At 41.9% G+C, this 27,447-nt stretch overlaps 1 protein-coding gene across 3 annotated transcripts in view; it reads right to left on the bottom strand.

Moving 5' to 3' along the window:
* The window catches only part of SPAG16 (sperm associated antigen 16), a 393,527-nt gene that overhangs the window by 113,608 nt on the left and 252,472 nt on the right, over positions 1-27,447 (bottom strand). For all 3 annotated transcript variants that reach the window (XM_083473469.1, XM_083473470.1, XM_083473471.1), the window contains one exon: positions 15,333-15,398. In XM_083473469.1, the coding sequence (XP_083329595.1) occupies positions 15,333-15,398 (66 nt within the window). The remainder of the gene's footprint in view (positions 1-15,332; positions 15,399-27,447) is intronic.

The following is a 27,447-nucleotide window of genomic DNA, read 5'->3' on the forward strand; positions in this document are numbered from 1 at the left end:
GGGGGGGGGATAAAGAAAAGAAATATTGCTTCCTTCAGCATGTGTACCAAACCTAATCTGTACAGCACATAGACATCAGTTTATGTGTATGCTGTTTTCCCATAGTAAGCCATGCTCAAAGTGGCTCACAACATCAGAAAACATCATTCATTCACACTTGCAAGGCATATAAACAAAATTTAAATCGGCCAAAGTATGTCATATTAACAAATATATAATATAAACAATCCAGTAGAAATGCATACTAAGGTTAGCCACAAAAGTACAAGAACATAATGCAAGGCGCAGCATAACTAGAACATCTTGTCGAGAGCAAAATGTTGGCCCCAGCAGCAACACCTAAACAAGGCCTCATGCTCATCTTCTCCAGGCACTTTGCGGATGAAACAACAGACCCTCCAAGTGTCCCTATTTTCCAGGGATGTCCCTGATTTAGAAATGCGGTCCCAGTTTCTGATTTGATCCCAGAATGCCCCACTTTCCCTTAGGATGTCCCTATTTTCATTGGAGAAATGCTGGAGGGGATGGAGTTATTTCCCCCCCCCCCAGCCACCTGAAGGCAATCCTGTATAGGGAAGTTTTTTTTAAAGTTTAATATATAATAATAATAATAATAATAATAATAATAATAATAATAATAATAATATATTTATACCCCCACTCCGGGCGGCTCCCAATCAAGTATTAAAAACATGTTTTTATGTTTTTTATATATGTTGTAAGCTGCCCAGAGTGGCTGGGGCAACCCAGTAAGATGTGTGGGGTATAAATAGTAAAATTATTGTTATGAAATGGGACATCCCTATTTTCATCAGAGAAATGTTGGAGGGTATGAAGGAGGTCTGGGCCACTGAAATGAGCCACATGATGAGCAGTAATCAAATTTGGCAAGACTCACAAGTAGATGGATACATATGAATATTATTTTTCCAGCAATCAGCTCATGAAGCACTTTTTGGGCTTCCTTCCCTTCTTTCCTCCACTGCTTTTCAACTCTGGGTCAGGATCCACCTGCTCTGCCCATCACTCATTACACCACAGGAAGGGAAGCCTAAATAGGAGCTGGAAGCCTATGGAGGAGGCTCATGGAACCTGCCAGCCAGAATCCAACCCTCTGGGAAAAGAGTCCAGCCAAATTAGAAATCCACTGGTATACAAAACTGAAGTGGAGTCAAAGGGGCAGGCCTTTACACCACTATCATGATAATCTAATTTCTGTCAGATTGGGGAATCTAGACCAATGTGCGAGCTAATGGGTTTGCCTGTCCAATGTGATTTTCAGAGATTTCATTTCTAGCCCTTATCTTAGTAGCAAAGATGCTCCACACTATAGGCTGGAGTCAGTTCTGTTTCAATTCAGACTTGTAAAGTTGATAAAGTTATGGCCCATGGTTGAACCATATCCCCGGTAGACAGTCTATCCTCCGCAGACACTTCTATTTAACAAATGCTTTGGGTAACTAGAAATCAAATTCAAAGTTTGTGCCTGTTACCTGCTTTCCATTCCTCTGAGCAAATTTTAATTTGGAGAATTTCTAAAATTAATTTTTAATAGGTGGGTGTGTAGTTTGCCACAGATTGAAGTTAATATCTTTGTTCTCATTGCATGTTACTAATGTACACAAGCACAGGCACACACTGATTGAAACCCTGTTCAAAGCTATGTCAGGGCAGTCACACAATCATAGCAGGAATCGTTTTTTGCTTTGACATACATGTGTGCTAGTACACACTCTGAGGGGGAAGGGGAGGTCATCAAATAAAAACTGTGAAAAGATGCCCCCCTGCAGCAGGCACAATGAAGTCTGGAAATCAAAAACAGAAGAAAGGTGGACTTTAAAGCAGCACTGCTGAGCAATCAATCAATAGCAATATTCAGAAGCCCAAAATTCAAGGAGAAACTTGGATGGGGAGAAATTTTGCAAGCATTGCTCTCTTGTTGGCATGTTTACTTCTGAAAGGTATCTCATAACCTGTCCTGTCCTCACAAAGAGTAGGAGCTTACAGGGCATGACTGACATTTCAGTGTGGCTTAACCACAGCCTTTGCTAGTGGAAAAACTGATCACCTCACATTTATGCTCTTGTTGCTCCAGCTGCGGATACTGCAGTCCACAAAGGAATGAAACAAAAGCTGCTGCTTCCTTTCAAAAACACAGCCTTGACAGCCGTCACAAGTTTTCCCTTTCATGTGTGCAAGGAAACAACCACCCTGATTGATATGCAACTCTGTAATGAGGACATAATAGTGTGGCTGTTTATAAAATGCAGGGCGCCCTTGCTGAGCCCCCTCCCCTCATAAATTTAGGCGCAGAGCAATTACTGCTCACTCATGCTACTAGGTGAATCTTATTAGCTTCAGACAAGATAAACGAGGGCTTTGGGCATCTCTTGGCAGTGGCATGAAGAACTGAGGAAGCTGACCAGAAAGGACCAGCAGCTCATCCCTCCAGCACCTGGACAAATGTGCAAGCCCTATTCCATTATTATTTGCATGAAGGGGCACTGCCAGTACAAAGAGGCTGCAGGGTTGGGGCTTTAGCATACTGTATAGTTGGATATCTTCTTCTGCCTTCTCACATGTTCAGCACAGGGTTCCTGGCTTTAAATCAAGCGCAGAATCGACATAAGGAGAGTAGGGTTACCACTGCAGACATTTGCCCTGAACACATGGGAAGCTGGAAGGAGGCAGGCAGCCACAGCATGTGCCTCCCCACAAGACCTCTGGACTCAGGCAGTGACTGAATCATCTTGCAGAACAAGCAACAAATGAGCTAAGTTGAAGTGCTGAAGTGCATGGATTTCTGTTTGTGAAATGCAATGTTCTTACCCTCTCCACCCTGTGTGCCTCCTAAGTCTGTTCTGGAGGTTTCCCCAAGCCTCTGGAGGAGTTTGGGGAGGAGAGGGCAGGAAAGTCCTGTTGTGCAAGTGGAGATTCTTGTTAATAAAATACTGCCCATAATTATTAGTGATTTTATCAAAACGTGTATTCCTGGGTTCAGAAACAGAGTCTTGTGACTTTGATACGTTCACCTCAAATATGGAACATGCACCACAAACTCCAAAATCTTATCCTGGTCAGGGTTTGATCTCACCCACAAATTATCTTATAAAGTTTGCAGGTCAGGTTTTTATTCAGAGAACCATATATATATATATATATATATATATATATATATATATATATGCCGTATTTTTCGTCCCATAGGGTGCTCCATCCCATAGGACGCACCTAGTTTTTTGGGGGGGGAAATAAAGGGGGGAAAATTTCCCTTTATCTCCCCCCCAAAAGCAGGTCAGGGAAACAGAACCAGGTCGAGGAACAGCGGGATGGCGGCGCTGCGCCTCCCTGCTGTCCCCCGAGCTTGTGGGGCTGGCCGATGTCTGCCCCGCGCGAGGGGCGCTCTGCATCAGGGCGCCCCCCCCCCGCGGGGAGGCAGGCTGCTATCCGCAGCGTGGGGAGCCTTGCGGGGAACTCCTGCAAGGCTCCTCACGCTGCGGATGTCTGCCTGGCGCGGGGGGCGCTCTGCTTCAGGGCGCCCCTCGCGCTGGGCAGCAGGCTGCTATCCGCAGCCTAGACATCCCTGCCGGACCTCCCGTAGGGCTGCCTAGGCTGCGGATGTGTTCCTGAAGCCTGGAGAGCGAGAGGGGTCGGTGCACACCGACCCCTCTCGCTCTCCAAGCTTCAGCAAAAGCCTGCATTCGCCCCATAGGACGCACCCAGATTTCCCCTTCATTTTTGGAGGGGGAAAAGTGCGTCCTATAGGGCGAAAAATACGGTGTATATATATATATTCTTAGTGAAAACATGAATGAAAATAAGGATCTTACCCTTCCCTTGAAATGTTTCTAGCACTTGAAATTGTCAAACAATGGTAGATTATTCTCTTCTTGTTTATTTAAAATCACTCCACATGATCCCTCCTTGCTGTGTGAAACAGAGGAAATATTTCTGCCTTTTACCAAATCAAGGACTAAGACGTTTCTTGTGGTATTTGAAAAGAAGAGTACATGCTAGGCTTGCAAAAGTTCTTTGCATAAATTTACATACAGAGCTCAAGATCACTGCACACCCTGCAGAGTTATTGCTATACAGAGTTGACACTGCACTTTATACAGCAGTTTTCTTTGCTACACTTTTTTTCCCAAGGAGCTTAGTCTAATCAATTTATTTTTCTTTTTATCTATCAAAGCAGTGCCTCTCAATTGCAAAGAGTTGTGCAGTCAGATGAGGAGAGGAATGATAATTGCCAAAGCTTTCTTAAGATGGTTGTGAATTGGATCCTATCTTTACACCAAAGCCCTGGTAGTGGCATTCATAAAGGACTCATGGGTGATGGTATCTCAGATGGTACTCCATAAGCATCCCAAGCATAAAAGCACCTTCAAGTGTGCTCCTGACCATAGCTGTCAACTGACAGATTTGAAAATAAGGGACCAGCAGCCTTGAAAACAAGGGACCAGCAGCCAAAATAAGGGACCTGCAGCCTTGAAAATAAGGGACCAGCAGCCAAAATAAGGGACCTGCAGCCTCACCTGTTCCAGGCACTCCAGTCTTCCTGTCCTCCTGCAGTCTGGTCAAACTCATGCTGGTAGCTTCGAGAACACTGTCCCACCAACTTTGTAACCAGAGGTTCAACTGAATAGAATCTGAATCACATGCACCACAAGGCCTATGCAGCCTCAACTTAAGATGGCTCCCCGGCCTGGCTTTGCACTGCAAAGTTTGCAGCAGCACGTGCAACAAAATGGTGTCCAGCATTCAAAAAAAACCCTCAGCTTGCCTTAACTAGCCACACACAAGGCATGCAAGCTCCACCCCCCAGTCGTTCTTAGACTTCTTATTGGGTGAGCAACACAGCCAAGCAACACAGTTGGAGCCTCCCTCCTCCCTGGCCAGCAGGGAGGGAGGGAGAGGAGCTGCTTCCTTTGAAATTTAAGGGACATCATTTAAGGGACATCCATCAATAAGGGACAGCAGCGGGACATGGCGCTGGAATAAGGGATTGTCCCTTCAAATAAGGGACACTTGACAGCTATGCTCCTGACTAACATCAGTAGGTGTGAATTCACACATGCCTTTTGGGCTTATTTCCCACTCCATGACGCTAATCCTTCTCCTCCATAGGAAGTTTCAGATGATGCCACATGTGCTGAAGCAACACATGTGATGGGACTGAATGCCCTTCTGCCATCTGTGCATTTGGCTGGCATGTACAGGGCCTCTGTGTGTCTACTCATGTATGTGAGTAGACCTTTTCCACACAAGGGTAGGAGATCTTTGTCCAGTCAGAGTCCCACTTTGCATGGAGATCTGCACAAGTACATCTACTTGAACATAGAAACCTTGAATATTCAGGCAGCCAGGGGTGCAGTTACTGGGCATGTTAGCAAAGGCAGGACTAACTGATACAGCCCATACATGCTTTCTTTCAATGTGCTGAAGGGCAAGTTGAACCCTTCTCATGAGTGATAGTAATATAAGATAATGGGTGGGATGCTTCTAGCAATCCTTTGAAACCCAATATGTAATATCTGTTTTCTTCAAATATCTGCTACTTTGCTCATTTTATAAATTGACTAGCTGAAAACTTCACAAAGATTCTAGATTTGCTACGAAATCCTGTAATTGTTTGAAGTTCAACCCAGATTTCTCTTGCGGGTGGCTGTCAGAAGGAAATTTATACAGGCTTAACAAGAGACTTCCAATCTCTGACTCCACTCCCATCCCACTGTGCTTTACTGTATTTACCAAAAGTATGGCCTGATAGAGGCAGCCCAGTTAATATGAAACACATTCACAGTGAATTTGAACTTCAGATTGATTCCAAATTGAGCAGGTACCTAGTACTTATTCACTGAGTATGCTTTAAGACAGGCAACCAGTCCACCGTATCTCTAGACTCTTCTCAATGACCCACCAGGATGCAAGAGATAATTGTGGGTGGTTTTATTTATGCTGAGAAGAATTCCAGCTTCATAAAGTACTAGGATGAGCCAGGGTGGAACTAGGGTTCCTAGAACACACAGCCACCCCAAGAGTATCCAAAGCTTCCAAGAAACCTGTACTCTCTGCATAACATGTGTTGTCCCTGGAACCTCTTCTCTGGCTTCCTCAAAGAGGATCCAGTGCACACACCACCCAACAGCCTTACCTACTCTAGAGGGTTGCTGTGAGGATAAAATAAAGAGGGAGAGTACCATGACTGCAACCTTCAGCCCCTTAGAGGAAAAGGCAGGATATAAGCAAACCACCACACAAGCCTTTGAGAGGCAGAGATGCAAGAGGGCACCAGAGGAGGAAGGAAAGAGGGACAGAGGCCAGTGTTGCCCACGGCACCCCTCACCATCATTCAAGGCTCCCCGGGGTGCCATGGCACACTGGTTGAAAACCACTGATATAATCAATGTCTTGATCCTGAATAAAATCTATTTAAGCAGTCCCTAGGAAGGGCTCTTTTTAATACACATTTTATTGCTTAATGCAACACCCATATCCATAATTTTGTTCTGTTATACTTTCATACGTGAATATTTTTAATTTTTTCATTTTCAAAGCACCTTCTGTACTAGTCTTAGTCTTGTGTTAAATAACAAGGCTAATATCTGTATTTCATTATAACCTTACTTTGTAATTACACTCTGCAAGTAATAGCATCAATCATCTAAGGAAGACCCTATTAGCCTTTCTGCATCTACAATTGTACATATTTAAAATTATTAAGTAACCTTTGCAAATGACTGACTTTGAGTTTATGCAAAGCGCTGAATACTCTGAATACATAAATAAGAACCTCTGGTGCCTTTTCAGTTTTATATTCTATTCTATTCTCTGCTTCTGTCTGTCAACTGCAGGCAGGCTGCCCCTTCTTTATTTTTGCCATCCGTAGAAACATTTAAAAGATCTGATTCTTGAATCGTTTGGCTCAGTAATGAATAAGAACTGACATCAAATATCAATACTATTGGCCTAGCTAAATGGTAACTGACATCAAGCTGGACTACTGAAGAGGTAAACAAAATTGAAATTTTGTTTTGGTATAAGAACTGTCTGACATTATTTGTCCTTTGGTAAATCAATGGAAAACTGACCTGAAGTGTTTGCATTTCAGCTGGGGATTCCCCCTCCCCCATTTTTGGTTTGGGCGGTGGGGGAAAACAAAGAAAGGAGAATGGGTTTCCACAGACCGTGAGATGTTAAGATAATTGCAAATACAAAATGTTTGAATATTAATAGGCAAAGTATTAAAAATATAAAGAAAATTCAGCCTATTTAAAGCCCCTTGCACATCAACAATTTGGAGCTTAATCTGATGCACAGACTACAGAATGCCTAAACCACTGAAATCAATGGGCTCAGGCATGCTAGATCTGCAATAGGTTCAAGTGCTTTAAGACTCGGCTCTTGAGCCTAAGGCCAGTTTAAATATAAATGTAAACAACAAGAAATAGCAAAAATAATATTATGCATTATGATTGATTATTCTGTTATATATTTTTTAAATTCAATCTTAAAAAGAAAATGATTGCAAATCTCTCATATACTCATAGGCAAACACACTGCTCCTTGCATATCATTATGCTGATCTTATTTGCAAACCCTCCAAGTATCCCCATTTTCCAGGGACAGTCCTGGATTTACAGGTATGTATTTTTGTTTTATAGATCCTCTTTGTTTTGTTTTAAAACTCTTATTTCTTTGCTGTGTGTCTCTGTTGCTGTATGAGAGATTTGCAACCATTCTTTTTAATGCTCCTTTTTAAAGCAACAATAACATAGCTACTGGATTCAGCTGGAGTCAGTTTACTTGAACGACTGCCTGACCCCATATGTGCCTACCCATCTGCTTCAATCTGTGGACCTGGCACTTTTTACAAGTGCCACAAAGCCTTCACGCCATACTTGCAATTGACCCTTCAGTGGGCACCTACTGTCTGGAGCTCTCAGTCCATTAATATTAGGCAGATTCCTTTGTTGCATTGTTTTCAACATCTACTAAAAAGCATTTTGTTAAGACAAGCCTATCCAGACATGTGCTTTTACTGCGCAAATTGTTTTGAAACTGCTGGTTTTAGCTGCATTTTGATAAAAAAAATTGTCTACCTATTTTTAACATTTGATTTTATTGGCATTTTCTGATGTATATTTTATAAGCAGCTCAGAGATTGTTATATAAATCTTGTTCAATGGTAAATAAATGAATAAGTATCATTTTAGCTATCCCTTATTAAATATTGCATACAATTAAAATGGCCTTGATTATCTTGGATGTGATAAACTTAAAGGGCAGAGAACTGCAAACAAAGGACCCATAGTGTGCATGTATGCTGTAGATCACCTAACATTATATAGCTCTCCAAAGAAATTCAACAACCATTGGGTGCTGGGGTATTAAATGGGGTGCTCCCTTCATTAAATGAGAACTCCCCTCTCTTTTTCTAGAAATAAAAAAGAGCACATACAAAGACAGATCTAATTACTGCTAGCTCAAGTCACATTTAGAATTTTTCTTCCTTCATCTAGCCCAGGCATAGGCAAACTCGGCCCTCCAGATGTTTTGGGACTACAACTCCCATCACCCCTAGCTAACAGGACCAGTGGTCAGGGATGATGGGAACTGTAGTCTCAAAACATCTGGAGGGCTGAGTTTGCCTATGCCTAATCTAGCCAGTTGATATTCTACTAGTCACAGAATACACTTTCTCCAAATTACTGGGATAACATGTGACTGGCTAAGCGGGGACAGAAGCTGGATATGGATGTGGATTCAGGAGAGGCAAATTAATGAGATTAGGTGACATCTGGATTTGGAAGGCTGCCCATTTGAACTTTACTGACAGGTATTTAAGGAGCTTTTGTGGAATACAGTAGAAAGGATCAGTCCTGGTTTGGGTGGGTTGTGAAGCAGAGCCTATCAATGAAGGCCTCCGCCTGGGTCTTTCATGACATGTAAAGTCAACTGGCAGGGGAAAATGGCCTACTGGGGTTTTAGTAGATGAATAAAAAGTTTCATCCTATTTTCTTCTCTAGTCCACAGAATCTGGAGAGATGCCATGTTGTCTTTGAGAATGTCTTTGGAAATTTGCTGAAGGCACAGTATTGCATTTTTATCTGGATATCCCTACTTACTAAAAGTTTGAGCACCATGTTAACAAGGACCTTTGCAATCTGCTATTCTGGTCAGCTTCAGAGCTATTCATTCAGAACTTTTTGAAGAGTGTGTGCCTGCACTGCACTGATCTCTCTAGGGAAATAAGCAAGGCTGTATTTTTCCTTATGTCTTACTGCTCCAGTTTTTTTTCATTTCCTCCAAACAACTAAAGGACTTGGATTGCACCAAGCAATAGCCATCTTGAATACTTTAAACTGCCCAAGCTCAGGTCTCCTAAAGTCATATGAATAAAACATAGAAATAATATAATTTAACTACAAAAGCAAAGTTATCTTCTTACCATATTTCCATAATTAAAAACGGCTGTACAGATTCTGAAACTCTCCAAATTAATTTTCACCTTCATGAATGTTGAGTTAACGTTCTCAATGTTACAGTCTACCATTCCAGAATTTTGACTGGAGCTAATTTTAACTTCAGAGAGAGCAAATAATACATCCAATTTGGATATCCAATTTTAACAGATTGTGGGTTGTTAACTGACATGGTTTTGTAATTTTTTACTCCTAAAAGGTTCTTGTTGCAAAAAGATTGACCCTTTCATAATTTGACATATTTATCTCCCAATTAATTGCCATTCATTCATCCATTCATTCAGATATACATACATACCCGAGCCCATCTCCTTAAAAACGTTTGCCTACTCCCTTCCAACTTCCTTCCTCATCACATCCAGAAATGATTCTTGCTGCTTGGCAGGTCTGAAGCACCCCCTTAAACTCCCATACATTTTTACTCAGTCTTCCTCTTAATTCTGCTTTTGCTGAAAGTATAAACTCATAAATCCAAAAATTCCATGTAAAGTTAAAGGTAAAGGTACCCCTGACCATTAGGTCCAGTTGCGGACGACTATGGGGTTGTGATGCTCATCTTGCTCTATAGGCTGAGGGAGCCGGCGTTTGTCCACAGACAGCTTCTGGGTCATGTGGCCAGCAGGACTAAGCCACTTCTGGCAAAGCCAGAACAGCACACGGAAATGCTGTTTACCTTCCCGCCGGAACGATGCCTATTTATCTACTTGCACTTGACATGCTTTCAAACTGCTAGGTTGGCAGGAGCTGGGACCGAGCAACGGGAGCTCACCCCGTGGCGGGGATTCGAACCGCCGACCTTATGATTGGCAAGCCCAAGGCTCAGTGGTTGCATCTTGTAACTTGAAATATGGTTTTGGTAAATAAGCAAACATAATAAGCAGAAGCCCTATGGCCAGCTTGTGTATTTGACAAACTAGGAAGTTAATGTTACAGACACCTATTCATGTATGGTTTTTTATGATACGTCCACACAGCATACTTTCCAAACATGTATCAAACTTCTCAAATTCTATACTATCCATTCATTATTAGTAAAGGCTGTGTTGGTAACTTAGTTAAATGTTTAACTTTTGCAAGAAGATATTCAGCCTTGAAGTTTAGCTACTTCTTGCTTGAGAACAATAGATAAGCTCTAAGAAATGTTTCAAGTCTAAGTGACTACATCATAACCAGAATGGAACCATTCCATTTGTGTGCAATACCCACAGAACTCTGGATGTCAAAGTGATGGGTGCAGTCATAGGTATATCAGTGTGTTTAAATCAGAATTGTCAAACTGTGTTGTTATTGTTATTATGGTTTTTGTTGTAGTGTCTTTTGCGGTTATTGTTTGTATTGAAAAAATGATTAAATAATTTTTTTTTAAAAAGTGATGGGTTCAAGTCTAGTATTCTCCCTGATATACTAGTTTTCTATGTTCTTTTAAATAGAAGAAATTTTATGTAAATGCCATTTGAAATCTAATGTGGTATAGCCCCTACATCTTGGATTTCATAGATCTAAATTGTGTTGTACTAAAGAATCTGGAAGTTTAGAGGTTCATAATTCTTCATGATGTAAAAGCTTTGATGTCTGATTAGATATCAGATTCCTGATACAGCTTTTGTTTTAACTGCTCCAAACTGATTGCATTTAACCTTTTGACAGAATGCATCCCCATAGAAACTGTCCCAGACTCGGCTTCTGGTTCCAGTCTGCCTTAATGGATGCCGTTCCCATGATAGCAGAGATGGTTAGTAAAGATAAACAAGGATTATTTGAGGGTAATTGTCCTTGCAAGCTCCCCCCAGGGGCCGGGGGAGTGAGTGTCACTCACAGACCATCTCGGTACCTGGCTCTCGCTCTGACATGGAATCCGGGAGGCAGGGAGGCACTGAGTGCAAAAGCAGTTCACCTATCGGTAACCCCCCTATGCAGCCATTAAGAAGCAGAGGTACTTCTGTTTATTAGAGTGAAATTAGGACTAATATGCAGACGTGTGCTGGAACCGATGGGTCAAGATCATAAACTCCTAAATTGAACCTGCTACAAAGCCGTAATGTTTCGAACTGGAAAGAAGACTTTCTTCGATGCAAAATATGGTATGTGAGGGGGTGGGAGCATTTACCCTTTCTTTATATATACCATGTTTGCTACATAATTTATTATGGCAACCCCCCCACCCCATGCTAACAAATTGATAAAAGGCAAGAGAAGATAAAAGAGAACAGGGTTATATTTATGGATTACAAAGAAAAATAGAACTGTGTGAGAAAATTGAGATGGATTTAAAGCATTGAAATTTCACTGTATTGCTGGCGCCTTCATTATATTTTTAGGCACCAGGTGAAAATCTTCCTCTTCAACCAGGCCTTTGGCTGATTAATATTTTACAGCCTTTTAAATGTGTCTGTGGGAAGGGAGGGTTTTGTTTTACTTATTTACTTGTTTTTATCCAGTATTTTATTCTGTGGTCTGAGTTCTTATGATGAAGGGCAGTATGTATGTATGTATGTATGTATGTATGTATGTATGTATGTATAAATCTCACTGTGTAAAAACTGCATTCCAAACTTATCAGACCCTAGAAGATAGTTAGTCAGAGAGTTTTGCTAGGATGTTTTAACACTGGAGTGCTAAGCTGGGAAGAAAGGTATGGGAATGGAATGTCAATAGCCCCTCACTGTAGGCCTGGTTGTATGGCAGAATCTACGCAATCCGTTTTGTTAGGGAGTAGGAATTAAGAGAAGTCGCGCTACTTCTTTCAAACTACATTTTGTTTTGCCTTATAAATCACATTTATACATCTGAACTCCATATAAGGGTATAAATAATATGCAGGAAAAGAGGGTCAAAGGATGGATAGAACCCACAGGGAGCTTTTCCCACATATAAATCTGTGGAAATGAAGCAGGTTTTTAATTCTTTTACAAATAACTATTTCAGACTAGATTATTTTATATTAGAATGAAAGGATACTATATAGAGTGTATATTGTATATTGTAAGACAGCAAGAGTAAAGAGTCATAGGAATGGGACTCAAGTGATGCTTGCCTAGCTGATCTCTGCTTGTTTCTTTATGTCCATTATGTTTAAAAGGGTAGAGTGTGGTATTTTTTAATTTTCTATTCTGTCAGACTTTAATGGAGTCCAAAGTGCTCCTCATCAGTTGTGCCTGATGCAAAGCCTATAACTCTCTCCTGCTCTTTTATTCAGATCTGGAAACCACAATTCCTGCTTTGGCAGCCCAAATCATGACTACTCTTCACACCCTCTATTGCAGCTGTAGAGAACCTTTGGCTTTCCAGATGTTGCTGAATTACAGCTCTCATCAGCCCTGGAACACATGGCCAGTAGTCAGGGATGATGGGAACTGCAGTTCAAGCAATATCTGGAGGGTCAAAAAAATTCTATATCTGCTTTACTGGGTCTCCCATACACTATTATTTGGACATTACCACCACTAGACAGATGCTAACTCTAGGGCTGCCATACCTCCAAGTTTTCCCAGACATATATGGGATTCGTCCTCTGGAAATGGCATCTGGGGGGAATTTTCAGAAAGAAAGAAAAAAGTCCAGGAAAATCCAGGTGCATGGCAACCCATATCCGGTTTTTCACTTTTTGAAATATAACAACCCTAGCTAACGCCTCTGAAGCTTGCGGCAAGTGGGCTTCAGTGGAGAGGATTTTCCTGTGTCACTCTCAAAAACATAAGATCAGCTGTAAAATAAAATACATGCAATGAGGCAATTGCATGTGCTGCTATGCTGAAACCACTAACTAAAAAATAAATATATCAAAGATGAACATGTGGCAATTTATTTGGCCATTCTGCCTCCTCCTGAGTAAGCACATGCATTTGAAAAACAGTCTTGCATCTATAAATTCGAAGCATATTTACTCAGAAGTAAGTCAAACATATTTCAAGGGAATGGACTTCAGTGAAAGTATATACAGCACTGCAGCTTTTAGAATGAAAAAAATCAACTTGAATAATTTGATGTCTGTGCACCTACAGTTCAGCTGCCTGCCTTCCATGTATCTGCGATTAATTTATATAACTGTAATTACAGCTTCTAAAATTGCACCCCTCACTCTGTTTAATCAACCCTCTACTGGCAGTTTCCATCTTTTCTAATTAAGTTACTGAGGATGTCAAGCCATGATTCCAACACAGCGTTTAATGCCAGATGCAATATTCTTTATCAAAATAATATGCTAATCTGCAAAATCATCAGCATACAAAAGCTTGCTTCATTTAATCATGTTAGGTCATGAAGGATACTCTGCAGGGGGAAAGTTGGTATCTTACTTGAGAATGTCTTAATGGGCTCCTTCAACAGGAAGGGTGGGATGTACATCATATGATAAACAATAAGCAACAATAATTGTGCAGGGGTCTGTGGAAAGAGGCACATCAAGCCTTCTAGGTTTCGTTGACTCCACAGAGAAATGAGGAACCTTGCTGAGAAGACAACACATGTTTATTGGCTTCCCTCAGCTATGCCACTGGGGAGCTGGCAGTATTATTTGCTTCTGAACTCAGCAATTCTGTTGCCACCTGAGTACCAGGGAGTTAATTTATATATATATAAAAATCAGGTGACAAGAGGTAAGAAGCTTGACTGCTGCAGTAGAATTGTAATTGCCCCTTCCTCCCTGTTAAACAACCTAAGGCCCGGCGGCCGGATCCGGCACAATCGCCTTCTCTATCCAGCCCACAGACGGTCCAGGAATCAGAGTGTTTTTACATGAGTAGAATGTGTCCTTTTATTTAAAATGCATCTCTAGGTTATTTGTGGGGCATAGGAATCCGTTCATTATTTTTTTTCAAAATATTGTCTGGTGCACCACGTGGTCTGAGAGACGGTGGACCGACCCACAACTGAAAAAGGTTGCTGACCCCTGCTGTTAAATATGTCACCCTCCCCTTCTGTTTAGCTCTGGGTTTGGGAGTGAAATACCTTAATAAATTTGACCCCACGAAAAATTAACAGAGAACACAGTAAGGGGGGTAGGTGCCCCCAGACCACCTGTCATTTAAACACTGCTTTTAAAGAATGTAATATTAAAGTAGCTGTTTTAGTGCTGAGCCAAAGGGGGATGCAATCTCATGAAAAGGTTCATCAGAACTGGCACTTCTCTCTCTCTCTCTCTCTCTCTCTCTCTCTCTCTCTCTCTCTGCAGGGAGGGGGGATATTAATGCAGAAGCAGAAGGTCTGCAAAACTATCCATTTCTGATAGTAGTCTGTAATTGACCAGGTCTGATTCTAAGGGGCTTTCTTTATCCCTAGTGACACTGACATATAGCTAAATCTGAGTTGCTACACAGTGTAGTGAAATCATCCCTTCTGGAGTGTGAACCTCTGTTTCGGATGACTTTGGGAGGAATGAAACAAATGGTCCAAGGAACAGAGTAGGAAAACAGTAGGGATACAAATACCTGTGAATAGCTATGAAAAAGATAGGCTCAACACTCTTTCCTGGGAGGGAAATACCCACCCACTCCCTAAAATCATGAATACTGACCTGAAAACCAGGTGACCTGGAGATCAGGTGGCCAGATGCAAAACATGGCAGGGCTCATATGCCTAAAATACTTGCGTAGACAAGAAAATTTCAGCAGGTGTAGCTCTTGTAATGGAAGCCAATTCTGCTGAAATTCCGTCTCCTACACAATTATTACACATGGAGGAGCCCTGCCTTCTTCTGCATTGGGTCATGCAATGTGGAGAACATATAGCATACCATTCCTCTATTCCCATAGAATCTTAGAGGCTGTGCACATGACATATTCAGCTGTAGTGTCATTCATAGATACATTCTACTCTAGGCTACCATTTACTTTAGGGTTTAGAGCTTACCTTCATGTTGAATGTGGCATGGTTGCAGGAATGCATGTGACCACAGAAGGTCTGAGCACACAGCCCCTTTAAAAAGAAAACACACAAAAATCAGAACAGCAAATCAGACAATCACATGTGCTGTATAACTTCTTTATAAACTTGTTGAGTTTGATTTTGTGCTGTTCCAGCTAGAGAATGGATGTTTGTGCAAACTGATAATATGTTATCCTTGTGTCTAATGCCAACCAACTCTTCCCCTTTCCAGTTTCCAGAGACAACATTAGCACTAAGCACTTTGGTCAGATTCCTGGTTGGGGGGGGGGATCAGGTATTAAAAGGTGGTAGTAGCTGGGTTCCTACATCATCTCCTCAGAAAAGTCGCCTTCAACTGCAGAGGATATCATCTTGAAGAAGTGTCGGATTTACTAACAAGCTATAGCTTAGGGACCCACTCTCTTGGGGGCACCCCAAAAAAATTAAAGGAAAAAAATTGGATATACATTTCCAGAATATAAGATAAAAAAACAAATAAAATAAAATAAAACCTAGATACAGCAAAAGTGTTTTGTGTTGTGTAGGCTCCTATGATGTAAGTAATGGGCCCCGCCTGCTCCCTAAAATATCACTGGTTTGCTCATTTCTATATATAGGGTGCCTACATTCTGCATGGACTGGTTGCAGGGCAACATGTGCAAATGGTCCATAAATAACCATATAGCATATATTCAACACAAAAAACAGTGACAATTTGTTGTTGACAAAGGACAGCTGGACATATAAAGGGCCCCATTACCTTCAGGAGCTGAGGACCTCATCAAACCTAAATCCGGCCCTGTCTTGAAGGGCTTGGTGTTGTTGGGCTTGCTTACAAAGCAAAACCCTGACTGACGTTTAGCAGGCAGGGCTAGTCTGAGAGCTGAAGAGGAAGTGTTTCTCTTTGGTGAAGCTATTCCTTATAACCAAACTGTCCCAAACCAAAATTACTAGAGAAGAGAAATTTTGTCTTTTTCACTACCACCTCAAACATCTTCAAACAGCCTACAGTGAGCATTCAGCACAATTTTTCTACCACTCGTATTCTAATTACCTACCCAGTTGCTCTAACTAGAAAGAGAAGTTAAAGGGCACCTAGATATCCTTGTACTGGCGCTGAACGAACTTTCTGTTGGACAGGTGGAGTGAACAACCATGTCTTTGAAGGTTTATCTATTATCCCATGGAGGTCCTATGAAGCTGCATCTGTATTCTAACAATATCTGAATATTCCTGCCATGCCCAAGAAGAGACATTGCATGTTTTGAACACTTATCTGCAAATATGGGTATGCATTTTTTCTGAACAGCAGATTTTTCTAAATTGCTATTTGCAGATTAGTTTGGATCCTAAGCATACTGCACATTGTTCCTCATTAAAGATCGTCAGTGGCAACTGTTCAAGTAACTTGCATACTGTGTACAACCAAAGCCATATATTTACTTTAAAAAACAGGAAAGAATTGGGTTGGAACAATGATGAATAATATACATGTAATTAAGAGAAGCTAAAGTGAAGTATATATATCTTTAAGGGGAAAATAACCATTATTTTATGAGGAGTACATTGCTATAAATCTAGCATTAGCTACTTGATAGGAATAATCATGTAATTTATGGAGTAAAGCTAATCTTGTTAATTGAAGTGAAGGGGATAGCCAAGGTACTGGTAGAGATGAGTATACAGCTCATTTATCTTCCTGCTGTTAACTCTTAACTCTCTCTTAACTCCCATCATTTCTCCAACATATACTGCTGTTTGGTTTTGCTCCTTATATGATCTTAGCAACTCTAACGGCTAAAGTCAAACTTATCTAGATGTTTTATATTATATAAAATCTCCCATGCCCCTATAATGTACAGTACTTAATTTAGCTTGCTCGAAGTCAAGATGGCAATGGCTACTGAAATTCTGATTTTCTTAGTTGATCTTGTGAAAAACCTCAGCCTTGTAATAGTGTAATGCTATTTATTTGTTTATTGGTTATTTATTTATTGTGTGAATCACCCATAAAACATCCTGAACCAATTTAACAATAAAAACTTATATAAATGGAATTTCAGTCCAATGTGGATAAAATGTGGGGTAAAATGCTCCACTTATAGGGCTTATGAACCTGCTCCTTCAGCAAAGTACAGCCCCATCCAAAGCAGGCAAATGACCAGTTATCTGGACTCAGGAACTTCTCACTCATGGTGTCTCCACCTTGCCAAGATTCAGACTCAGTTTTTGGCCCTCATGTAGCCCACCACTGTGCCCAAGCACTGGTATAGGGCTTGCATGGCTTTTCCTGATTCAGAAATTACAGAGAAATAGATCTTGATAATGTCAGCATATTGATGACACCTCATCCCAGATCTCCCAATGACCATTCCTAATGTGTTCATGTAGATGTTAAATAACATTGGGAACAGCATAATAGGCAGTGGCCCCCCGCAGCACAAGTGCTATGTGGGTAGGTGGGTGGGTGGGAAATCACCCAATGCTATTTTCTGAAATCAATCCTGGAGAAACAGGGCCTTCAATACCCATCACACTACATTGGTTAAAGAGACCATGGTCAACGGAATCAAAACCCACTGAGAGTTTAAACAAAAATAATAGGATCACAATAACATTCTTCTCTCAATAATGGTCATCCATTAGGTGGGGCAGCTGATTGGGACAGCTGCTGCCATGCACCTGGCCTCCTGCCAGCTGTGTTGCTGGGCTTACTCTGATAACAGGATGCCGGAATAGATGAGCCATTAGCCTGATCCAGCAGGCTCTTCGGTTCCTGCAGCTGTCACATCACCTACCACAGAAAGGGAGTATTTGTCACTGGGTGGCAGTTGTCAACAAGTAAGTTGGATCATAGGGATGCAGGTGGCGCTGTGGGTTAAACCACTGAGCCTAGAGTTTGCCGATCGGAAGGTCGGCGGTTTGAATTCCTGCAACGGGGTGAGCTCCCATTGCTCAGTCCCTGCTCCTGCCAACCTAGCAGTTCGAAAGCATGTCCAAGTGCAGGTAGATAAATAGGTATCACTCCTGCGGGAAGGTAAATGGTGTTTCCATGCGCTGCTCTGGTTTGACCAGAAGCGGCTTAGTCATGCTGACCACATGACCAAGAAGCTGTCTATGGACAAATGCCGGCTCCCTCGGCCAGTAAAGCGAGATGAGCGCCACAACCCCAGAGTTGTCCGCAACTGGACCTAACGGTCAGGGGTCCCTTTACCTTTACCTTTAAGTTGGATCATTGCTTCTTTCAAGACTGCCAGGACCAGTCTCTTACACAAAGATGCACCTGTCATGTACCCTCAACATGTTCTGTGAAGTGAAGGGTCAAAGGAGCATATGTTTAGGCTCATTGTTGCTGTTGCCTTGTCCGTGTCATCAGGCCATATCAACTAAAACTGATGCCATAATATCCTACTGTGCTGGAGACTATTCTGGAAATTGCAAAAAATGTGGCTCCAGTAAAATTGCTATGGAAGGGAGCAAATCTATTCTGAAAGGGCCTTGCAAACAGGTCACAGTGGGCTTTGAAGGCCCAGAACTCTGCTCCTTGGGCTTCAAGGGCTTCAAGGGGGTTATCTGCTCTAGCCAATAGAAAACCGCCAAGAGCATTTCCTGAAGGTGCACCATCTGAATTGACTTTAAGGAAGTCCAGTTCTACCTCTTACTATTGTAATTACAGCTACTACTTACTTATCAAACCTTTATTAGGCATTGTGCAAATAAAACCATAAAAGAGGAAATAACATATAAAAGCTTTGAAATATATATAAAAGGCAGCAGTTGGCTACATACATATATATATATATACATATAAAATCAGTGGTTTTCGTTGTTAACCTGCTCCTTGGAGGACTGCTACCAAAAACTCAGCTACCCCCGCCGTTACCCTTTGGTCGACGTCGGATAGGCAGAATCCCACACATTCACCTTGCTGGGGTTCCAGACCACCCAAAAGAGGGGACAGCACGCGTTGACGTGGGATACTGTACAATGGGCAATGAAAGAGAATATGCTCTACAGTGTCCGGGACATTCATAGAACATCTGCAGAATCTCTTGTTTCTAGGAATGTTTTGATATCTTCCCCTGACAAATGCTGAGGGAAAAACATTCAAACGGGCCAGCATAAAAGCCCTTCGTTGGGCTGGGATTATTAATTTAGTGACGTAATTGGCTCTGCTATCTAAGATATTTAAATCATAGAATATGGGGGAGCAAATTTTGTTTACAGCTGCCATAATATTTTGTCTCTCGACATCCTTTAGTCTAGTTTGGATATTATGGAAAATGTATTGCTCATTAGAATTGTACAGGGGCTCCAGCTCGATGCCTAAAGATTCAATCTTTTTTTCGAGGTACTGATACCATCTTGATTTATAGGAGTCTTTGAGCAAATCAGCGAGCAGACTTGATGGAGGGCAGCGAAAATGGCAGCGTAACCAGTACTTTATTGAGGTGGACCATGCCCAATATTCCATTGTGTGTATGCCTATTTCTGCACACATTGTTTCATATTTAATCACAGCTACTATTCAATTAGACAGTTGATTTAACAACTATCCTCATCAAAAAAAATATGATGAAATAGTAGGGTTAAAAGAACGTCCTTTCCATTATATAGATTCTATCATTTTTTTAGTGTTCCTGACTAATCAAGTTTATAAATTTAACTTGGGGCAACATTAGACCTTGCCAAGGAATATTCTCAAAGCTAATTTGCAAAAGCAACGTTTGCAATAGATGTGGATTTACATATGAAAAGAAAGAAATTTATAATAACTCCTAGCTATTGATAGGGCTACTAAACTATGCAAACCTTACAATTCAATTCTCTTAAGGGTGCCGTCCATATCTTTTCAGCTACAAGCCTGAATTAAATCTGGAGATGTAAGTTAGGTCATACTATTTCCATCATACTTCTAAGTGCATCAACATTTTATCATTGATAATGAACCTTTTGGAACCAACTATATATAACAAGTGTGCTTTGGACTGATATTTTTGGCTTGTTGCTTTTTTATCCAAATATCCTAGAAACTATTAGATATAAACGTAAACCAAAATTCTGTAAATAGGTCCTTATAGTTCCATGGATCTAGATAAATGCCTGGCTTCACACATTAACTTGGATGGCTTTGAAGGGGGACTAGACAGATTCATGGAAGGCAAGGTATTTGTGGATATTATGCCATGATTTTTAGCTGGAATCTTCATGCCCAGAAGCAGAGTCCCACTGTGTGCCAGTTGGAGGGGAGCAACAGAAAAGGATCAAGGGGATGGTGAAACTCCCCTATTAAGAAAGGTTACAGCATTTGGGACTACAGTGGAACCTCGGATTATGGCAGGGATCTGTTTCGGAGGCCCTGTCGCAACCTGAAAATGACGCACATCGAAGCACCGCCTTTGCGCATGCGCGAAACGCATGCGCGAGCAGTGAACCCGGAAGTAACCCATTCCCATACTTCCGGGTTTGCCGTGGACGTTCGCCGAAGCGGACACAAGCGGAGGCGGACGCAGAATGAGATTTGACTGTATTTAGTTTAGGAAAAAGTGAAAGACAGTTGTGGCTGCATAATTTTTAGTGTTAAACACCACCCCATCTCCAATTGGAGTGAGATTCCAGGGGCTCCGGGTATGTGTTTTCTTCAAAAGAACATACTGTAGTGTCTCTGTGATATATGGTTTTATTTATACATATATACATCCTGCACCTAGATGGAGGGATTGCAGGTCAGTCACATCCTATGAGGGTCTGGCTTCCCTCTTAAGAGCAGCTTTGGATTAAAAGGGCAGCAAAAAGCCATCCTCTGTGTCTCTTAGTTCCAGCTGGTCATCCCCAGCTCACTTGGAGTTCTGCCCCTCCTTGTCCTCCTCGTTGCTCACCAGCTCCAAAGACCTCCCCATAGACATGTGTCATTCAAAGTTGAAACCCTAAACCTGGCCTTTGCCTTTGCCCACTGGCACCCAACAAAGAAGGGGCCCCTTGCCTGGCAGCCTTGTCCTCTGATGAGCCTTGTCCTTGATGGGCCATCACTGGCTTTTGTCCCCTGCTAATGGGTTAAACCACAGAGCCTGGGGCTTTCCGATCAGAAGGTCGTGGTTCGAATACCCGCAACGGGATGAGCTCCCGTTGCTTGGTCCCTGCTCCTGCCAACCTAGCAGTTTGAAAACACGTCAAAGTAGATAAATAGGTACCGCTCTGGGGGGAAAGTAAACAGTGTTTCCATGCGCTGCTCTGGCTCGCCAGAAGCAGCTTAGTCATGCTGGCCACATGACCCGGAAGCTGTATGCCAGCTCTCTCGGTCAATAAAGTGAGATGAGCGCCGCAACCCCAGAGTTGCCCGTGACTGGACCTAATGGTCGGGGGTCTCTTTACCCTTTAATGGCCCATCCAACTTGCTGGCTTGACTCATTAGCATAACTAAATCCAGGTCATTTCCCTGTTTGGCAAAGTTTAATCAAACCTTCATTAATTCTAACTTTTGCTAAATCCAGGAATTATGAGGAGGATCTGGCACCCAGGAATGTACGGCAGTGGTTTTCAACCAGTGTGTCGTGGCACCCAAGGGGTGACATAACTGGGCTCCTGAGCCCCACAGAGGTGCCACAGAAAGAGTGTAGTTGGTCAAAGGAGTTGTGGACTCCAAAAACGTTGAAAACCTCTGATGTAGGGGAATTTGGGGGAATAACATGAGGATGTGACTTTTTTGCAGTTCAGTTGCTTATGTGTAAATGAGCAAAGGAAAGCAACCAAATAGCTTAAATTCTACAGCCTACCTAATAGCAGATTAGCACAGATGAGCTTCATATCCACGAAGAAGCAACGTTTAAACTTTGTGTGAAGAGAAAGGAGAAAGGTGAGGGGTATGAAGATGGACTTCTGGCAAGTGATGGGCTGCACCTCACAACGCTTGGGAGAAATGTTTTTGCCAAAAATCTCAGAAACCTCATCAGGAGGGCTTTAAACTGACTAATGTGGGGGAGGGAGACAGTGCTCCTGAAGGTAGGAGTCTATCAATTGATGAAGATGATCATCCAAATGTCATAGACCAAATGGAGCAAACAGCATGCGGACCTAGTGGTGGGAGGAAAAAATCCTTAAATAAGAGACACGGGGGAATGATTAATGGACTTCAATGTCTGTACACTAATGCGCAAAGCATGGGAAATAAACAAGATGAGCTTGAGCTCTTGGTACAGCAAACTAAATATGACATAATAGGCATCACTGAAACCTGGTGGGATAAGTCCCACGATTGGAATGTAATAATGGGGGGATACAATCTATTTCAGAGAAACAGACCAGACAAGAAAGGAGGAGGAGTGGCGTTATATGTCAGGGATGTGTATACCTGTGAAGAGATCCAAGATTTAGATCCTCAAAGCCAAAGTGAGAGCATTTGGGTCAAAATTAAGGGAGAGAAGAATAACAGAGACCTCATTGTGGGAGTTTACTATAGATCCCCAAGCCAAACGGAGGACATAGATGATGCCTTCCTGGAACAGATGGCCAAGCATGCAAAAGGAAGGGAGATAGTAGTAATGGGGGACTTCAATTACCCGGATATTTGTTGGACGTCAAACTCAGCCAAGAGCATAAGGTCAAACAGATTCCTCACTGGCCTTGCAGACAACTTCATTGTCCAGAAAGTGGGAGAAGCAACAAGAGGAACAGCCATTTTAGATCTGGTCCTAACCAATGTTGATGACCTGGTTAGTGGGGTAGAAGTGGAAGGATCATTAGGCGCGAGTGATCATGCTCTTCTGAAGTTTACTATACAGCGGAAAGGAGCAGCCAAGCATACTAGGACTCAATTTCTTGACTTTAAGAAAGCCGACTTCATAAAACTTAGGGAAGTGCTGGGTGAGATCCCATGGACAGTAATACTAAAAGGAAAGGGAGTTCATGATGGCTGGGAGTTTCTTAAGAGGGAGATACTAAAAGCACAACGTCAGGCAATACCAATGAGACGGAAACATGGAAGGTGCCTAAAGAAGCCAGGGTGGCTATCTAAAGAACTTTTAACTGAATTAAGATTAAAAAAGGATGTGTACAAAAAATGGAAAAGGGGGGAAACCACCAAAGAGGAATTCAAACAAATAGCCAGCACGTGTAGACACAAAGTCAGAAAAGCTAAAGCACAGAATGAACTCAGGCTTGCTAGAGAGGTTAAAAGCAACAAAAAAGGCTTTTATGGGTATGTTCGTAGCAAAAGGAAGAACAAAGAAACAATGGGGTCACTCAGAGGAGAAGATGGTGAAATGCAAACAGGGGACACAGAAAGGGCTGAACTACTCAATGCCTTCTTTGCCTCAGTCTTCTCCGATAAAGAAAACAATGCCCGACCTGAAGAATTTGGAGCAAATGATTCAGCAAAGGAAACACAGCCCAGAATAACTAAGGAGATAGTACAAGAATATTTGGCTAGTTTAGATGTATTCAAGTCTCCAGGGCCAGATGAACTGCATCCAAGAGTATTAAAAGAACTGGCAGATGTGATCTCAGGACCACTGGCAGTCATCTTTGAGAATTCCTGGAGAACAGGCGAAGTCCCGGCAGACTGGAGGAGGGCAAATGTTGTCCCTATTTTCATAAAGGGGAAAAGAGAGGACCCAAATAATTACCGCCCAGTCAGTCTGACATCAATAGCAGGGAAGATTCTGGAGCAGATCATTAAGCAAACAGTCTGTGAGCACCTAGAAAGGAATGCTGTGATCACCAATAGTCAGCATGGATTTCTGAAAAATAAGTCATGTCAGACTAACCTGATCTCGTTTTTTGACAGAATTACAAGCCTGGTAGATGAAGGGAACGCAGTGGATGTAGCCTACCTTGATTTCAGCAAGGCATTTGACAAGGTGCCCCATGATATTCTTGTAAAGAAGCTGGTAAAATGTGGTCTTGACTATGCTACCACTCAGTGGATTTGTAACTGGCTGACTGACCGAACCCAAAGGGTGCTCATCAATGGTTCCTCTTCATCCTGGAGAAGAGTGACTAGTGGGGTGCCACAGGGTTCTGTCTTGGGCCCGGTCTTATTCAACATCTTTATCAACGACTTGGATGATGGACTCAAGGGCATCCTGATCAAATTTGCAGATGACACCAAACTGGGAGGGGTGGCTAACACCCCAGAGGACAGGTTCACACTTCAAAACGACCTTGACAGATTAGAGAACTGGGCAAAAATAAACAAGATGAATTTTAACAGGGAGAAATGTAAAGTATTGCACTTGGGCAAAAAAAATGAGAGGCACAAATACAAGATGGGTGACACCTGGCTTGAGAGCAGTACATGTGAAAAGGATCTAGGAGTCTTGGTTGACCACAAACTTGACATGAGCCAACAGTGTGATGCGGCAGCTAAAAAAGCCAATGCAATTCTGGGCTGCATCAATAGGAGTATAGCATCTAGATCAAGGGAAGTAATAGTGCCACTGTATTCTGCTCTGGTCAGACCTCACCTGGAGTACTGTGTCCAGTTCTGGGCACCACAATTCAAGAAGGACACTGACAAACTGGAACGTGTCCAGAGGAGGGCAACCAAAATGGTCAAAGGCCTGGAAACGATGCCTTATGAGGAACGGCTAAGGGAGCTGGGCATGTTTAGCCTGGAGAAGAGGAGGTTAAGGGGTGATATGATAGCCATGTTCAAATATATAAAAGGATGTCACATAGAGGAGGGAGAAAGGTTGTTTTCTGCTGCTCCGGAGAAGCGGACACGGAGCAATGGATCCAAACTACAAGAAAGAAGATTCCACCTAAACATTAGGAAGAACTTCCTGACAGTAAGAGCTGTTCGACAGTGGAATTTGCTGCCAAGGAGTGTGGTGGAGTCTCCTACTTTGGAGGTCTTTAAGCAGAGGCTTGACAACCATATGTCAGGAGTGCTCTGATGGTGTTTCCTGCTTGGCAGGGGGTTGGACTCGATGGCCCTTGTGGTCTCTTCCAACTCTATGATTCTATGATTCTATGATTCTATGGTATGCCTGTCTGTCAGGGCCACCAGTAAAACCTGAGCTTGAGCAGCTGACACTCTCTCAAGAAAAACAAGAGCAGGGAGAAAGGAATTGAAAGCTCTGACACCTCTTCCCTGCTAGACAGAACAATTAAGGAGGTTTTCCTGACCAGATACATGTCAGATGCTTTGTATGTGAGGCGGAGTTCCCTGTGTAATGGAGAGCTAAGCCATCTGGATAGTAAAACAATGGCATTTTATAGAAAAAAGCTTTCTGGGCTAATATTTTCTTCGCAGTTCAATTCAAAAGGAACAAGGAAGTGGGAAGTTTAGGAGTGGGGGCTGTGTAGGTGGGGGAGAGATGGCGGGTGATTCTGAAGTTGGACTGGCTCAGAAAACCAGATAAGTCATTTTCTCTCTGTCTCTCTCTAAAAAAATTGGCTTATTAACCTGGAGAATCACTAATCTCTAGCCATAAAACAAAAATAATAATTAATTGCAAATCATCTATAGGAATTGTATACAAGTCTTAGTCTCTGAAAGTAGAACCTTTAAGATCTAATCAAATTTAAACCAGAAGTTCCCAGTAAAAATTAAATAACCATTATTTTGGAACTAATAGCTAGGAAACAAAAGTGATTATATATGCACCTGAGGGTAGATACTGGTAGAAGTATTAAATTAGGTGAGAAAATATTATTAGAAGGTATGTAGCATGTTGCTGAATATTTATCAGAGGACAGGTCTTCTGTGGGTAACTATATTATTTGTTAACATTTGGTCAACCTAAGTCATGGTCCACATTACATTTTCACAGCTGAAGCAATAAGGTTTTCATTATTCTTTTTCATTGTAACCAAAGTATAACTGTAAATTAACATGCACCTCTAAACTACTCTGGTTGGATAAATACAAAAGACTGCTTCTTTGTAAATATTTAAGGGAAATTTTGAATATCTATCCCCAGAAAACCCCCAGAGCAGCTCCACAAAGAATTTTCTCTCTCTTCTTACACCATTGGGGTAGCAGTGGGGAACAGGTTTCTAACCTTTCCTTTTCTCTGGCCCTGTCATTTCCTATTTGGAGATGAATTTTGAATATAGAATCATAGAATCATAGAGTTGGAAGAGACCACAAGGGCCATCGAGTCCAACCCCCTGCCAAGCAGGAAACCCCATCAGAGCACTCCTGACATATGGTTGTCAAGCCTCTGCTTAAAGACCTCCAAAGTAGGAGACTCCACCACACTCCTTGGCAGCAAATTCCACTGTCAAACAGCTCTTACTGTCGGGAAGTTCTTCCTAATGTTTAGGTGGAATCTTCTTTATATGGATATATACGGAGGAACACTCAGTAATGTCAGTCTCCATCTGCAATCTGAAATGCTACAGCCCAGGCGGAGATTGACTGCCCCTAAGAACTAGGCCTAAATTGTATGTGAGGTCTTCTATATGAAGGTCACAAAAGGGAAGCTAAATTTGCTGTGCAGCTTTAGTTGCAGCTTGCCTGTTGAAAGTGATTGTTTCTTTAATTGAAGGGAATTGCACTTGTCTTGCAAGGTTTAGTCTTAATAAATGTAAATAATTTTAAAAATTGCCAGCTTGTATCCAGCCTGCTAGTATTTTATTCTATGAACCACCCTGATATCTTATGATGAAGGTTGGTATATAAATCTTAATAATAATAATAATAATAATAATAATAATAATAATAATAATAACCCAGCCCATTTTCATTGATTGTTTTGCAGTTTAGTTTTGTATTTCTCAGACTAACCATACTAACTCTTGGTCTTTCTGTTTGACTTTTTAAACTACAGGGAACGCATTAGCTCTCCTCCAGTCTTCACAAACTATTCCAGTTCTCAATGGGTTCTCCGCTATATAATGCTTTGGCCTTTGACCTCTCCTTGAACACAGCATGAACAGAGTTATTACTCTGCGTATGCCACCAAACAAAAAAGATCCCAACTGTTCTTTCCTTAATTAGGAATTGGGGTGGGGGTGGGGGTGGGGGATAAACCATGTTCGTAGGCCAACATACTGAAAGTGCGTGAAAGTAATTTAAGTGAGCCTTTAAGGCTCTCATTTAAAGCCTCAAAAACAACAATTTATAAGAGAAATGCTGACAAGCCACATCTGTGGT

The sequence above is a fragment of the Podarcis liolepis genome (genome assembly GCF_965112155.1).
Source record: "Podarcis liolepis genome assembly, chromosome: 1".
Classification (NCBI taxonomy): domain Eukaryota; kingdom Metazoa; phylum Chordata; class Lepidosauria; order Squamata; family Lacertidae; genus Podarcis; species Podarcis liolepis.